Here is a 17,497-nt window from a genome sequence, read left to right on the forward strand (position 1 = left end):
TAAAAACCATGAAGTGCATTGCACGATATTGTGTGAAATAAATTTAAAGGAAATTCATATCTTGTATTTACCTATATTCAAACAATTTCATTTATTACAGAGGGAAAAAAATCATTTAAACCAACAATTTACACACAGTTCAAATATGCACAATGATCAAGAACTAAGTGCCAGCTTCTAGGATGAGTCAATGATTTCAATAATGTAATAATATGACTAAATTCTTTGTACTATTTTCTAGTCCAATTAAACCTTATAATTATGTACAGTTAGATGTCTATGAAAATGAGCGGGAGTTGTTATATTACAAAAAAGAATTACTATTCTAATAAGACTCACCTAAACCAAAACTGTAAAGGTTATGTTATTTTATCAATGCATGCATGAGTCACAATATATCTTAATTATTTTTCGAAACAATCTGAAATGGACAGCCAACAAAACACAGGTGCTAGAACATTTACATTATTGTATATCAATCATACCCTGGTACACACAGCATTGAAATATTGATTCATACAGAATATAAAAATGAGGTATCTATCATGTCTACCAACCAGTGGTTAAAACACATAAGAATTGCAGTTAAATTTCATTCTAAATGCATACACTATCAAATGCCAGATTCAAGATATGCCTCAAGTGAAGCAAGCTTACCATAGTATAAATGCAGAAAAATATAAATTGAAATTCAAGAGATAGTTAAGATTTAAATATTCTCAAACTGATAAGGTTTTCATAAAAACTTCCAATTTTGATGTACAATAATTATCATGATAAATGAAGTTGTGTGTTTGGAAATCATTGTCTGACAGCAAATCTTTGCTCATTGTGCTGTACATTCAGGGATATTCAGCTTCTCTGATTCTGCTGTACATTCAGAGATATTCAGCTTCTCTCATTGTGCTGTACATTCAGAGATATTCAGCTTCTCTCATTGTGCTGTACATTCAGAGATATTCAGCTTCTCTGATCGTGCTGTACATTCAGAGATATTCAGCTTCTCTGATTGTGCTGTACATTCAGAGATATTCAGATAGTTATTAAAATGTAATGGTATATAAAATACAGATTGTCTAGAACAAGTCTATGTTGAGATGTTTGATCTTAAAGTGCTCGGCAAAATATTTTCAGCGAGAGAGTTCAGTAATGCAAAGTTAGGTGGGAGTATCGGGTGGCGAAGCTGTATCAGTTGATATTTTCCGCTTTGCAGGTGGTTCTTCTACACCTTCTGCAACACGTTTCTTAGGTGGTGTAGGCTGTGAAATTGATAATAAACAATGTAAAAAGTCAGATTAATGAAAGAGGAATAATAATTAAATATTCACATATAAAAACTGTGTTCTTAACAGATCTCAAGAGGATCTCCAGGTTTCGATCATTTCAGATTACACAAACAACAGAGAGATCATTTATTCGTAGACTATACTGTACATTAATTCTGTAACAATCAACTGTTTTACCTCTAATGCATTCTATTTGGGACTAAGCTGCATGAGGGAAAGGAAAGATCAAGTTCTAAGTACATTTTTTTCAATGCATCATTATTTGGTTTATTAATATTTGCAATAAAAAACATTAAACATGACCTTGATGAAATCGACCTTTGACATCAACACCTTCATTATACAATAAGTTAAAATAAAAAAACATTGATGAGATTTTATTCCACAGGTTGTAAAAGAATAATTCAAACAACAAGTATTGTGTATTAATTAAACAAAGTGCAAAAAAAGGTCAATTATAATCAAATCTATAACAAAACGATTCAATTGATATTAATTATGAACGAATAGATACCAGAGAAGGTGGTGCCATGCCCTCGTGCTCAGGATATAAAAGTTTATTGGCTTTCTTTTTCATCTCTTCATCCTGTGTTAACAATAAAATAAAACATCTGTATTGATATAAAAGATTTTTCACATTTTAAAATTTATCAAAATTCTTTTTCACACTGTGAGAAAATTGATTAAGCACTAACTTTTTTATATATGTTTAGTCATTTATTATTTCAATACCTTGAACCAGGGATGATTCAGGGCCTCAGCTAATGTAATCCGCTTCTTTGGGTCGACTGTCATCATCTTTTTTATCAAGTCCACAGCTACAAGATGGAACATCAGTGATGATTAAGATTCTATTGTGTTCAAACTTTGATATCGTATATGTGTTGTGGCTAGGACATCAGGGTGATGTGAACAGTGAAGCTAAGCCAGATCACTACATATTACAAGTTTAATTAACTTCAGCAGAATAATCAAGAAAGGGTACAAAGTACATAAAACAGATGATAATGTTTACAATGTGTTTCCTCCTGAAGTTATCACCCTGAATTAAAGAAAAATCATTTTCTTTTTACCATCATATATGTCACCAGGCCCATATGCATGTTAACGTATACCCTGTATTCATCTCTTACTATGACTACACAACATGTGTTTCTGTGAGTGTAATTTACCTTTTTTAGTTTGCTCCTGTTTTTGTTTCTTTAAGTCTTCAACTCAATTGTTCTCATTACATATAGCATGCACATGAATTAATAAAAGTTGAGTTAAAGTTCTTGTAAATTTCTATGAAAGTGTATGTTAATATTTTATGTGATAAATTTTTGTGTACCCTTCATCACATGGAAGATTTAGTCAGAAACAACAAGGATGCAAAACATTCAATAAGGATAAGATGAATTTCTGTTGATACTCTTACCAAGTACTTTTGACATTTAGTGACTGTTCACATTTAGATGCATCTCCAAAACCAACATCTGGTTGGAGTTTTTTCTCCTTATTAAGCCTACAAATATCATACCAAATATATCTTAATAAACGCCCATGTAAGGTGTTCAATTCTTCAAAGATAAGGAGATTTAAAACATTTCTAAGTTGATAGGTCTTAAGACACATGAATGGTAACAGTATATTAAACAGTTTGTAGCCAGGCCTGCTGCATATTTATGGAATGAAATTTTGAAACAAATCAACAAGCATTTCAACACTGATGTCTATCAACCAACCTACCATTTTCTGAAATGCCTGCCCAGTATTGTTTAGGGAAGGAGTAGTGAGCTCCTGTGATCTGTTTAGGTAAATCCATGTCCTTCCTCTCATCAGAAAAAGGAGGATACCCTGCCAGACTGAGAAAACGTCTAGGTCAATACACAACACCGATTTTAATAAGGTAACATAATAGTTTTGAAATCCACTTATCTTTGAAATTTATAAATGTTTTTTTAATCAGTATACAGGTATACAGTACTAAATATAATTAAAATCAAAGCAATGTAGGAGTTTGTGTACTTATCAAATGCAATATATTTTGCACAAAGTAAATCATATTTGAAATTATTTTTTTTAAAAAAACATTAAATTGAGTATTGCTTTACTTTTTATGAAATATTTCCCTTTAGAATGGCCTCTTACACAATGAAACAAAATCCTACCAAATAAAGAGTATAACCCCAAGACTCCAACAGTCTATACTGTTTGTGTAGGATCCAGAGCCAGCAGTGAGTAGAATCTCTGGCGCAAGATATGTTGGAGTTCCACAAAAGGTCTTCATGATTGATCCAGCATCCACGAATTTTGATAACCCAAAATCTGTGACCTGTGGTTAAGTTAAACTACATTTAGTGACCTTACATGGAAAATTAAACACATATCTACATTATATACATTTAAAACTAAAACATTCCATTTGGTTTTAAAATGCTAGAAACAGTTCCCAGACCTCCAGAACCTAAATACAATGCAATTAAACAGATTGATGACTGACTTAAAATACAAATGTCTAATTCCCTTCAGTAGTGACAAGGAATAAATTACTTACATACAATCCAAAGTCATTAGTGCTTAAATGATAATACATGTACTACCTACTTGTAGTTTCTTGGTATGTTAATAGTCTGTTGGAAAAAACCTAGAAGTGTTCACAAAATTTTAATGAATAATCGGATATCTAATTCTCCCATGGGAAGCTCTTATTTTATTACCTTTGATTGGAATTCCAATCATTCACTGATTTACAGAGGAATGGCTATTTAAATGTTTAAGGCAGATTAAAATGTTATTTCAAAATATGAGAAATATAAGATTAACTGGTTACAAGATTTTCTGAGTAACCATTTAGTTAAGTTTTATTAGTGTGACAACATAAGCAACATACATTCAATCTTTCTAAATCATTATATAGTTGATTCCCAACCAACATTGCTACATGTCCACTACATATTTGTTACAGGTATCAACTCACCTTAATTAAGGTTTCATTGCTTTCTGTGGCAAGAAGTATGTTTTCTGGCTGAAAAAGGAATAATTCAAAGTGATAATATACAGAATTGAATTACACAGAGTACCACTTAGAAGTGTATATACGGTTACTACCGTGTGCAAAGTAAAGCATTGATTACACCTATAATGTGTTGCTTGATATTACACACTTAAAACCCTAGGAATTTCATTTACTTACTTATTTTATCTGTCAAGAATAATGAGACAGACATAACATCAAGATGGTGAGATTGAAAAGTAGCTAGATAATGTCAAAAAAAAAAAATAAACCTGACAAAAGAATTTTGAATTTTGTTTACCATTGCACTAAAATGCTGACAAGCTATAAATATATTATTAGATGTTTACATCTTTTTACTTATCAACAAAAATATTTGTGTCTTACCTTTAAATCTCTGTGAGTAATTCCTTGATCATGAAGGTACTGAAAATGTTTTAAATATGACATACGTTATTAGTTCATATTGATTATTAAGTTAAAGAGATCATTATATACAGCCTTTTATGGGGACTGTGGGGCTGAACATGAACCCCATTCTCAATTACATTTATACCATAAGGTAAAAGTTACCAATTATATAGTTAGGTACAACTTAAATGTCTTTCCCAACTTATCAATTTTCTTCCTAAAATGAGAGTAAAAGGCCCTGTCTCAAGAAGAAAAGTTCCTTGCCAAAGTTGTAATGCATTCATATATTTTTTGGGGAGCTTATTAATGACTTGCTATAAATAGTAATAGTGTACATGTAATTCATTGATGTATAAAATAAATATACACAATGTAAATATTTCATTATTTACAGGAAAATCGCAATGATGCCATAATTTGTGTATTAATACTCCAGTCTACATTTAAAACTATCACCAGTTTTTTTTTATAAAAGAATATTTGATGCTTTAATCTTATTATTGAATACCATTATCTATTCTTTAATTTTAAGAATATTTCACTACTATTCTAGAATACATGATACAACAGGATAATTTAATTTTTATATTATGTGGACTAATGTTTTTTGAAAAATTATACTTTAAATAATAGACAAAAGGCCTTGACAGTCACCTGAGATAAGCAATACTGAATATAAAAGTTAAAGGAAATTGTGACACTGAATATAGACAGTGTCAATACATGTATTCCATCAAAACTGTCATCCTATACTGATAATTCTTATAAAGTTATTTCCACTGTGATATAACCAATGCTATGCTCAAAAATACAATTTTCCTATGAAATTACCAGTAAAGTCTCAAACAAATATTCCTCCTCAGGAAGCTATGCGAGACTCATTTTGGTAATTATAGCACCTTAAGATGCTTCCATTCATGAACAGTATTTGATTCTACCATACCTGGGTTTTGAGAAGAATACTTTTGAAATTTATGTCAATTTGACCCCTTTTGGCCCCACCCCTCAGGCCCCTGGAGGTTGGGGACTGAATAATTCACAAATTTGGTTCATCTTATGCCAGGGAAGGTTTCTGCAAGATTTCATTGAAATTGGATATGGGGTTTTTGAGGAGAAGTCAAAAGTGTTAAATTGTTTACAGACGCATGGTGCACAACGCATGGTGCACAACATTTTGGAAAATGCACGATGTACACAGATTTGTTATTTAGGGACTTATATTTGCTGTTAACAGGTGTCTTTATCCATTGAAGAAAGGTTGTATTTGAACTGACTTCAAAATTCTACCTTTAATCAAAGTGAAATGAAATCTATCTGAATAATTGCATAAATTATTAAATATCTATTGGCTCAAATATGCACATGCCTTCCATCTATTGTTATTCAACAGACAACTTCCATGCAGACTACTGTTTATTCTTAAGAAACTTACCTTACAAGCTAACACCATTTGGTAGAAGAGAAGTTTAGCAGTTGGTTCATCATACTGTCCGATACTGACTACTTTGTCAAACAATTCCCCTCCATCTACACTATAAACAAAACAACCAAACACACATGTTCAATTTTATCATACAGGATCAATGACTCACTTCTTTACAAATCCATACATTCATTATAAAAGACAATATACAACAATATAAGAAGCTACTGGTAACAACAGAAGTCCTCTAAACAATAAATATTTGTACAGTATGAATACCCCTACAACCATTCCTAACAATATTGTAACCCTCATATTTATACTATATATTGTAACCTTGGTATTAATATTATATATTCTAACCCTGGTATTGATATTATATATTTCAACCCTGGTATTAATACTAAATATCTTAACCCTGGTATTAATACTATATATTTCAACCCAGGTACTATATATTTCAACCCAGGTATTAATACTGTATATTTCAACCCAGGTATTAATACTACATATTTCAACCCAGGTATTAATATTGTATATTTCAACCCTGGTATTAATACTATATATTACAACCCTTGTAGTAATATTATATATTTGAACCCTGGTATTAATACTGTATATTTGAACCCTGGTATTAATACTATATATTTTAACCCTGGTATTAATATTATATATTTCAACCCTGGTATTAATATTATATATTTTAACCCTGGTATTAATATTATATATTTCAACCCAGGTATTAATACTATATATTTGAACCCTGGTATTAATACTATACATTTTAACCCTGGTATTAATACTTTATATTTCAACCCTAGTATTAATACTATACATTTTAACCCTGGTATTAATACTATACATTTTAACCCTGGTATTAATACTATATATTTTAACCCTGATATTAATATTATATATTTCAACCCTAGTATTAATACTATACATTTTAAACCTGGTATTAATACTATATATTTTAACCCTGGTATTAATATTATATATTTCAACCCTGGTATTAATACTGTATATTGTAACCCTGGTATTAATACTATATATTTCAACCCAGGTACTATATATTTCAACCCTGGTATTAATACTATAGATGCAATATACCACTCAGCTAGAGATATCTTCTCTTTACCTAAATAGATAGATCAGAAGACTATTAAGCCAGAGAATCTTGGATGAAATCCTGGTGGAGATATTGATATAACTAATGACCTCTGTTACAATGACGTCCACAAGGGGTATGGAATTAATACTTAGCCATGCCCCATAAGCACTACTAAGTATGTATGCATAATATATATTTTTTTTAATTTCTATAAATAGTAATTGTGATCTTGACTTAGGAACCCTGAATCATAAACTTATATTAGGTATTATCATACAACAAAGTATAACTTTGTATAGAGCTTGTGGTATTAGCATACAACAACGTATAACTTTGTATAAAGCTTGAGGTATTATCATACAACAAAGTATAACTTTGTATAAAGCTTGAGGTATTATCATACAACAAAGTATAACTTTGTATAAAGCTTGAGGTATTATCATACAACAAAGTATAACTTTGTATAAAGCTTGAGGTATTATATAACTTTGTATAAAGCTTGAGGTATTATCATACAACAAAGTACAACAAAGTAGGTATTATCATACAACAAAGTATAACTTTGTATAAAGCTTGAGGTATTATCATACAACAAAGTATAACTTTGTATAAAGCTTGAGGTATTATCATACAACAAAGTATAACTTTGTATAAAGCTTGAGGTATTATCATACAACAAAGTATAACTTTGTATAAAGCTTGAGGTATTATCATACAACAAAGTATAACTTTGTATAAAAGTATTATCATACAACAAAGTATAACTTTGTATTATCATACAACAAAGTATAACTTTGTATAAAGCTTGAGGTATTATCATACAACAAAGTATAACTTTGTATAAAGCTTGAGGTATTATCATACAACAAAGTATAACTTTGTATAAAGCTTGAGGTATTATCATACAACAAAGTATAACTTTGTATAAAACTTGAGGTATTATCTTTGTACAACAAAGTATAACTTTGTATAAAGCTTGAGGTATTATCATACAACAAAGTATAACTTTGTATAAAGCTTGAGGTATTATCATACAACAAAGTATAACTTTGTATAAAGCTTGAGGTATTATCATACAACAACGTGTAACTTTGTATCAAGCTTTGTATAAAGCTTGAGGTATTATCATACAACAAAGTATAACTTTGTATAAAGCTTGAGGTATTATCATACAACAAAGTATAACTTTGTATAAAGCTTGAGGTATTATCATACAACAAAGTATAACTTTGTATAAAGCTTGAGGTATTATCATAAGTATAAACAAAGTATAACTTTGTATAAAGCTTGAGGTATTATCATACAACAAAGTATAACTTTGTATAAAGCTTGAGGTATTATATAACATACAACAAAGTATAACTTTGTATAAAGCTTGAGGTATTATCATACAACAAAGTACAACTTTGTATAAAGCTTGAGGTATTATCATACAACAAAGTATAACTTTGTATAAAGCTTGAGGTATTATCATACAACAAAGTACAACTTTGTATGAAATTTGAGGTATTATCATAACACAGAGTATAACTTTGTATAAAGCTTGAGGTATTATCATACAACAAAGTATAACTTTGTATAAAGCTTGAGGTATTATCATACAACAAAGTATAACTTTGTATAAAGCTTGAGGTATTATCATACAACAAAGTATAACTTTGTATAAAGCTTGAGGTATTATCATACAACAAAGTATAACTTTGTATAAAGCTTGAGGTATTATCATACAACAAAGTACAACTTTGTATAAAGCTTGAGGTATTATCATACAACAAAGTATAACTTTGTATAAAGCTTGAGGTATTATCATACAACAAAGTACAACTTTGTATAGAGCTTGTGGTATTAGCATACAACAACGTGTAACTTTGTATAAAGCTTGAGTATCATACAACAAAGTACAACTTTGTATAAAGCTTGAGGTATTATCATACAACAAAGTACAACTTTGTATAAAGCTTGAGGTATTATCATACAACAAAGTATAACTTTGTATAAAGCTTGAGGTATTATCATACAACAAAGTATAACTTTGTATAAAGCTTGAGGTATTATCATAACACAGAGTATAACTTTGTATAAAGCTTGAGGTATTATCATACAACAAAGTATAACTTTGTATAAAGCTTGAGGTATTATCATACAACAACAAAGTACAACTTTGTATAAAGCTTGAGGTATTATCATACAACAAAGTATAACTTTGTATAAAGCTTGAGGTATTATCATACAACAAAGTATAACTTTGTATAAAGCTTGAGGTATTATCATACAACAAAGTATAACTTTGTATAAAGCTTGAGGTATTATCATACAACAAAGTATAACTTTGTATAAAGCTTGAGGTATTATCATACAACAAAGTACAACTTTGTATGAAATCTGAGGTACTTATCATAACATAACTGGATAGACATATGTGTAACACAAATACAGTTACCCCCTACTCCATCATTCTGCCATTAAATGAAGTGGGGTCACCAAAGTTGTCAATTTTAAAAATATTACGGGTAACAGTTACACCCTCTGTGAAATGTCCCTCATGTATGATATCTGAGAAATGTTTTAAATTTCATAAAGCTAGCTGACACACAATATGAGTTGACTAAAATTACTTACCAGGATGTTGCATACTGTTCATATTTATAGATAAATAGGGATGCTATTGAAACTTCTTACAAACACATTATACTGTGGACAACATCAAACAACTTTTTAGTTTACTGGTTTTATTTCTCTGTGAACAGCCAGGTTTATTTTATGACCATTTATGTAGCTGATACCTCACAGAACAACAGACGGGAGGCCTGTTGCATGCCATTTAGAGCAACAACAGTAAAGTCCGAGGACAAAACCACAACAGCAAAAATTGGTCCGTTTCTCAGCTTCCTTTGAAATGGAAACCACCATGGAAAGAGAGTAAGCCACTAACTAACAGGTATAACCTGAGAATATAACTTACACTTCCAGGACAATAAAAAGAGTATCAGGTGTATCAATCACATCTTCTATTCTTATAATACCAGGCTGCAATGAGAAATCATTTTCATTATTTATTCATATACAAACCATATTCATATATTAAAGCAAGTGTTATGTTTCATTTTAAATTGATTTTCACATTTTATAAGATCACATCTACATCAGATTACAAAATGTTGAAATGATAAGACTTGTACATCTAAAGTAACAATTATGATAAAGACTATACAGAAGCCTAGGCCTGAAATTCAGATTTCAAAGTAAACACAGGATCATGAAAATGTACAGGACATGAAATCATATACCTAGTGACACTTTTCCACACTCCTGATAAAATACAGTTCCATGCTTCAGCACTGTCAACTTCAGCACATCTGCATTTCAACCAGTGTGTAGCTGTTATTTATTCTTTATGAAAACCTTAAGTCATTCAGTCTATACTAAAATCTCAGAATATTTCATTATATGAATCTTATAAAAGGAATGGAGCATTAGGTAATGCCTAAAAATCTCCTCTCCTCGCCCTGTCTATACTTACATGTTTTAATGCTTTCAAAATATTTACTTCAGTCATAACCTGTTTACTTAAATTCTGAAAAAGAAAACAAGAAATGTTACACATTTTGAAATTTTGAGAGCTCAAAGTAATTCAGCTACAAATAATTTGAAAATCAGAATCCTTTATCACTGAAAGCAAGAAAAGTCAACTGCTTATGCTGTAATTTTGTACAACTTACAACTTGTGATCTGCCCCCGATGGAGAATTTCTTTTTTGATATTATCTTCACAGCGAATCGCTCACACGATCCCTTGGCAAAGGCTAACTTAACTTCCCCACAGGCTCCTCTGCAGATAAACAAATATATTGACATTTTAACATTCTTAATAGGACAGTTGACTGTCAAAACTTGTAATTGTAAGATTGCAATAAAATTTTAATAAAATTTAATAAAAAGGAAGAAATTTGACTGGTAAATTTGTTTCATATCAATGTATATATTAGAAAACCTTCAAGATACAGTCTTCTTTTATTTGTACTCTTCCAACACTCCAAAGCTAAGTAGACCATCTTGTTCAATATAACAGAGTTAGGGTAATATACTCACCGGCCCAGAGTTTTAGTTAGTGTATATTTGTCTCGAATTTCCTGGGGTAGACTGGTATCTTCATTGGCGTTATGGTCAAGAAACATGTACGCTGGAATAGCAATACAGTTGAAAATGACAGTAAAGCTAAAAACATTGTTTTAGAAATACAGAATATATTGTTTAAACACTACATACTTGGACAGATATTGAAATATCATTCAATTTAACACAGGTACCAATACATGGACATATGAAATAACAACCATGTATTTTGTACAAGAAAGGCAATCATTGTGCAGCTGAAAATATAAAAACTAACAAAAACAGACTGCAGGTGAATCGTATCTCTCTTTTCTTGTAAAATGAAAGCATCTTGTGTCCTTCCACAACAGATCAAACACACAACCCTAACCTTGACTTACCAGTCTGACCATTCAAGGTAAAGGAAGATTCCTTCTAGCATGCAACTAGCAAATGACCACATTGCTCCTGCTGCATTTATATAGCTACACCATATTGTTAGCTTTGTACTAAATAACCATGTTTACATGCAATAGCATATCAATAGATTCATTGTTGGTCCCTCTATTTGTGTGAACTACAAGCAGAGTTGATCTCCTTTCTACTTTACAGATCCTGAGTGTATGGTATGACATGTTGTATAGAAGGTTTCCTAGACTAAACACTGGATACACCGTACAGTATACACATACAATTATTTTGCCTTCCTGTCCATTAGATCTTATTGTATGTACCTTTATTTTTCTTCACTGCTAAAGACACCTCATCATTGTTTGCTAACACCTGTTTGTTCCCTTTACCTGTTCACAAGAAGAAACATACATTTCAATATCTACTTCAACATTTACTGCCAAAAATTGATATATCATTCTTAATGAAAAAATACAGTACTGCAATATTTTTCTCAATCATTTTCAGAATACTAGGTAAATAATTTTTTCAATCATTTGAAAATCCAACAAATTATTTGTGTAGCTTCATATAGTCATAAAGAAAATTTTGTACATGTACAAAAATGTTGGAAATTTTCGAATATTGGTTTTAATATGTACTTTGAATAGAAGTAATTAATGTAAATCAACAAATTTTTTTTAAAGACTATTTGAACAACCGGTCTGTGTAAAAGTTCACACACAGTTGCATGAAACATGAATGTTCATGAATAGATAGTGTATACAGTATAATTGATTCTATGACCCATGGTAGAATTTACTAATTAACTATACAAATACAATTTAAAACATTAAACAGGTGTTCTATTTCAACATACAAATGTTTGTATGTACAGACCTTTTACAGTACCATAAAGGCATATAGCATTCCATGATTATTACAAATAATACCAAATCTGTAGATCATTTGCACAAAGTCCAGATCTCAGCATTAAGCACATTTTAAAGAAAGAGAAATCTGAGAACCATTTGATAAAATATACATACCAACTTTTTCTCCATTTATGAATGTTCCATTTCCACTTGTATCCTCGAGAAAAATGTGAACTCCTGTACTGGTCTTTTGCTGTGAGAAGGGAAGACAACATTGCAATAAGATTAATTGCTTTTGACAGACCCATCAATATTTTATGTTAAAACCTTGCTTAAAATATAGTATGTTTGTATAATGCAGATATGTTTCATGAACTGCATAAAAAAAGGACATGGGCCACCTCAGCAGGGCATAGAGAAGATCCTTGTAAGTATGTTTTTAAATCCCAAGGACATTTGACAGTCTAGATTTTGATTGGATATTTCACATATACTACACGTTTTTAATCCAGGTCCTGTATTGCACACATGCATTAGTTTTAACCAACTTAAAGTAAAAATTGTTTTGCAGTTTGAATATTCTGTAAACATCAACTTATCAGCTCACCCTGAGCAATTTAAAATGCACTTTGCTGTAAGCTTGGAAATACTGGTGTTTCTTTGCAGGTGCACTGAATGGAATATCACAATTATCTCCTCTTCCAAATGTGTATTCATCTTTCTTCAGCTCTGTGAGAAAAGAAAGAAAAATGAACAAATCACTCATAAAGAAAAAGCATATCCTAGAAAATGTGACAAGGTAAACAAAGGACCATAACTGTGGTATATATAGAGAATACATGGACAGTGTCTTATAATATAAGTTGTATTTTGGCAAGGGTGAACAAGACAATATAGACAAGCCACTTTTGTCTTCCTGTCCTGAGCTAACTTGAATACGGCTTATATTATAAGATGCTGACCTTGTATTCTATTTATCCTGCAACACTGATTGAAAAGCGATCAAAAACTTCGGTTGTTTTGTTGTTCAATATTTGTTTACCTATCATTGACACTTCACTGAATTTTGCCGCATGAAGTACGCCAAAATGATTGCTCCGTGTAGAAATGTAGCTTTTAATTTCAGCAGATATGACAGACATTTAATGTATTTTTACGCAAATAAACTTATTCTTTACAACATATAAACTCACTCATTTCAACAGTTATTTATATCATTAAACATGATTTTAAAGTAAATTCAGGAAGTAGGTCTGTTGAATTACCACACATGCTAAAATACAACTGTTTTCTATCACTGCCAAATACAGCAAAAAGTATGTGGCAGGTTTATTCCAACAATGGCAGTGACAGTGGAAGGATAAACATGTATATAACAACCTGGTAGATATATTTATAGGATTATAGGCTGATCACACGAGTAGGTGGATCCTTATAACCCTTCCTAAGCAAGACACTGTGTCTAGAAATGTGGTACTGGTACAAGACATCATTCATTCTATTGTAGCGAAACTGAACGGGGTCGATCGTCGGTGACCAGTTAGCTTTGTAGGTAGAGCATCCGTCTAGAGTTTGGAAGGTCCCGGGTACAAACCCTGATCTGGCTACACATTTTCCCACTCCTGTTACATGTGGTGCCATGACCAAACCTTGTTTCAAGCAGAAGATAAATGCTTAACAAGGGGAAACCCGGACCTGGGCTGTTGGATGTGATATCTCTGTGGGCAAAAACTATAAAAAGGGAGGGAGGAATGTAGCAGAACTGGAGAGGGTCGATTGTCGGCAAACAATAAGCTCAGTAGGTAGAGCGTATGTCTAGAGTTCAGAAGGTCCCAGGTTCGTACCCCAGTTTGGCCACCCATTTTTACACTCCTGTTATACTATAACTACCATCCACATAAGGAAGAGAGTAGAATGAGTAGAAGGCTTGTTAGAGTATGTGAAGTGCTGGTACAAAATTGTACATGTATATGATATGTCAAAGTAATGATAATACACAATTGTGAGGATTAAAAGATAAATCATCTGTAAAGATGTATCAAATTCTGAATTTGTCATTTTCAGTATTTGTTTTAAAGCTTATCATAGCATGCAACTCACTGTGTTATGTCTCTAAGGTACATGCAAAAGAGCATGCTTCTTTAACTCAGTTTAAAGTCTGTCTAAAGCACTCAGTGTATAGTCTGTCACTTCAGACTAAAGCACTGATGGCATTTTAATCTATATTTAATTTGCAATAATTCTTTTAAGGAATTTCAAACATGTCTGCATGAAGATTATTAAACAAAATTTCCTCTATATTTCATGGTTCCAACTTTCTACACACACAAACACATATTTGTCTATTTACAAATTAATTACAAGTTGTTGTCAAATAAAAAAACAATACATGTACAAGGGACATAACTCGAACTTGTAATTGTTAGACCACAGTGCGCGAATCCCAAATAATCAATACTTGATTTCGAGAAGTCTTTTTTCTAGGAGTGGGACCCAATGGTCTGTATATTGCACAGCGAGATAAGTTTGAGGTTATTGCTGTTGATCGCATACTAGCGATGTCACAGTTCAACAACACGTAATACAAAAAAACGACAAGTCCAACCACATCATGCGGCGTCAGCGTCCTACCGATCACTGTGAAGCTCTGACCGAGAGGGAACAATTTCCCCCAGCAATCATCGTCTTGAGAGTCGTCTTCCTCGCTAAAATCTCCGTCAATGAAGTCTGCTGGCACTGTCTCCATGCTTGCAGTCGATGAGCTTTCTTGCGATTGTGCAGCTACCCGTGGTATGGTAGCACTTGTTGTGTCAACAAGCTTTTCCGTACTATTTTTGTCATCCAACCACGAGTTACCTCTCTTCATTACCGGCATAAAATGCGCATGCGCAGATTTGACAGTGAACGTATGGGTAGACCTAATGGTAGGAGTTTATACGTCATGATCATTTTTAATGAATATAATGTATGCATAAATTTTACATACATATTCCAGGGACGTAATGTTATCATACACCTTGCAACAACTGTGTTTGTATTATTTTTCTCCTAGAGTAAATAGCCGAAATAACATTTCCGAGAAGTTTGTAATAGATGGGATAAGAGATCACCTGGATGTACAAAAAGAAATTGGATTAAACTAGCCAGACTTGCTGTGCTAGTATGCCATTTTCCTCTGAAATTACATAACTTATCTTTTCATACGAAAACAGTGGTAGAAATTAGAATAATTTGATAAAATAAAAACTGCCTGAAAACGAGCGCAAGTTGATCAACAAGATCACTTTTTGAACTGCCGAATTCATGACTTTACTGAAGCGTGTGTGTGTGTGTGTGTTTTTTTTTTCTCCGATTTACACAGTTGCAAGATTTTAACAAAGATACTTGCCGACACACCCACATGTACCAATGCGTTACGTCATCATTGTCTTCTTCTTCTATACACAGTTGCATCACCACCTTCATCATCATCGTCAGCTTGGTCGGACGACACAATGTAACGCACTCGTCTTTAACTTAGCTGTCCCTGAACGGATAAATGTTTTCTCTGGTTTTCTCACACAGTAATACCCCTCGCGTGCTTACATCAAGTGTGATTAAATTAGTATACAATAAAATAAATAAAATTTCTATATGTAAATAAAATAATTCATCGAAATACAGCCAATTTCGAACTGAATTTTGCTATTGGGGTATCACCTTTGCTTAATTTCGGATCGCCATGAAAGAAATGTAAAGGTAAATTTCATTATTCTGTATTAGTAGTTTGATAAAACCACTCATCCATGACTGGCCCTATATAACGTGTGCTCACGTCCCCTCGACTCGATAAACGCTAAAGGGACGTAACCTATTCAGTCCCGTAGATATAGCTGCATATGAATACCAAATATCTGCCTATTTTCTTCATAGGAAAATCTGTCGCCAATTTTTAGATCGGAGTGTTCAAGAAAATCTTAATTAAGGAACTACCTATCTTATCAAACAGTGAGTAATTGCATGGCTGGTTAGGTTGCATGATTCTTAGGAAAACAAAACAATAAAAACAAATTAGCCAAAATTGAACATAAGACTGGATGACACGTGACATACATTATAAAATGGTTCGTGTTTCTATGTTAGCGAAGGAGTAAGCTACTTTCGTGAAAAGTGATAAATGAATATGCTTTTCTTGATGAAAATAAGAAATTACATTGTCAGGTCATTTTAATTACTTGTATACAGAACCGGAATATCGTGTAATGACAAATTCTCATTGTTGTCTTACTGCGATTACCTCCTGCGTCGTGCGTCCGTAAACTAGGTAACATTTCCCATAAAAACCCTGTACCGATTTCAACGAAATTTTGTTGAAATCTTCCCTGGCTTGCGATGAACCAAAGCAGTGAATTATACGGTCCTCACTCCACTGGGGCATGAGAGACGGAGCCAAAAGGTGTCCAATAGACACGGTTTTCAAAAATCTTTTCAACACCCAAATTTTTTTTTTTTTTTTTTATACATAGAAAATTGTATTTTTGAGCATAATGTTGTGTATTTCCCACCGGAAATAACTGTAAGCATTATTTGTATAGATGACAGTTTTGATGTTATGCAGGATTTGACACTGGGTTATTATCCTCAATGTCACAATTCCTTTTTCATGTCACTTGAAAGCTACATACCCTTTAACCTTTATAATCAAATTGCTTATCTCAGGTGACCGTCAAGGCAGCTAGGTCTCTTTTTTTTTTTTGTGAAAACAGTTAAAAGTTGGTTCTTCAAAAAAAAAAAGCAACAATATTTAAATAAGTTTGATAAGGATGATTTATTATTTTCGATGTCAAAACAATAAGTTACAAGGTAAAATATCCATTACAATTACATTCAGTCTGTAATAGATTAACACATCGTCCCTGCCTCATTCCGTGTTCTT

At 32.0% G+C, this 17,497-nt stretch overlaps 1 protein-coding gene across 1 annotated transcript; it reads right to left on the bottom strand.

The window, feature by feature from the left end:
- Positions 1–937: 937 nt before the first annotated feature.
- LOC132554305 (serine/threonine-protein kinase Chk2-like) lies at positions 938–15,390 on the bottom strand. The gene is made up of 16 exons (XM_060218611.1): positions 15,214–15,390; positions 13,190–13,311; positions 12,757–12,835; positions 12,052–12,117; positions 11,315–11,405; positions 10,946–11,054; positions 10,747–10,800; positions 10,189–10,253; positions 6,125–6,224; positions 4,669–4,707; positions 4,246–4,293; positions 3,437–3,600; positions 3,015–3,130; positions 2,019–2,104; positions 1,801–1,872; positions 938–1,259 (listed from the first exon to the last, which is right to left on the bottom strand). Exons 1-16 carry the CDS (start codon positions 15,326–15,328, stop codon positions 1,158–1,160), a joined length of 1,428 nt encoding a protein of 475 aa, XP_060074594.1. The 5' UTR covers positions 15,329–15,390; the 3' UTR covers positions 938–1,157.
- Positions 15,391–17,497: the final 2,107 nt, after the last annotated feature.

This window comes from Ylistrum balloti, unplaced genomic scaffold (assembly GCF_031769215.1).
Source record: "Ylistrum balloti isolate Yb309-2 unplaced genomic scaffold, AGI_CSIRO_Ybal_v1 Utg370392, whole genome shotgun sequence".
NCBI classification, from domain to species: Eukaryota; Metazoa; Mollusca; class Bivalvia; order Pectinida; family Pectinidae; genus Ylistrum; species Ylistrum balloti.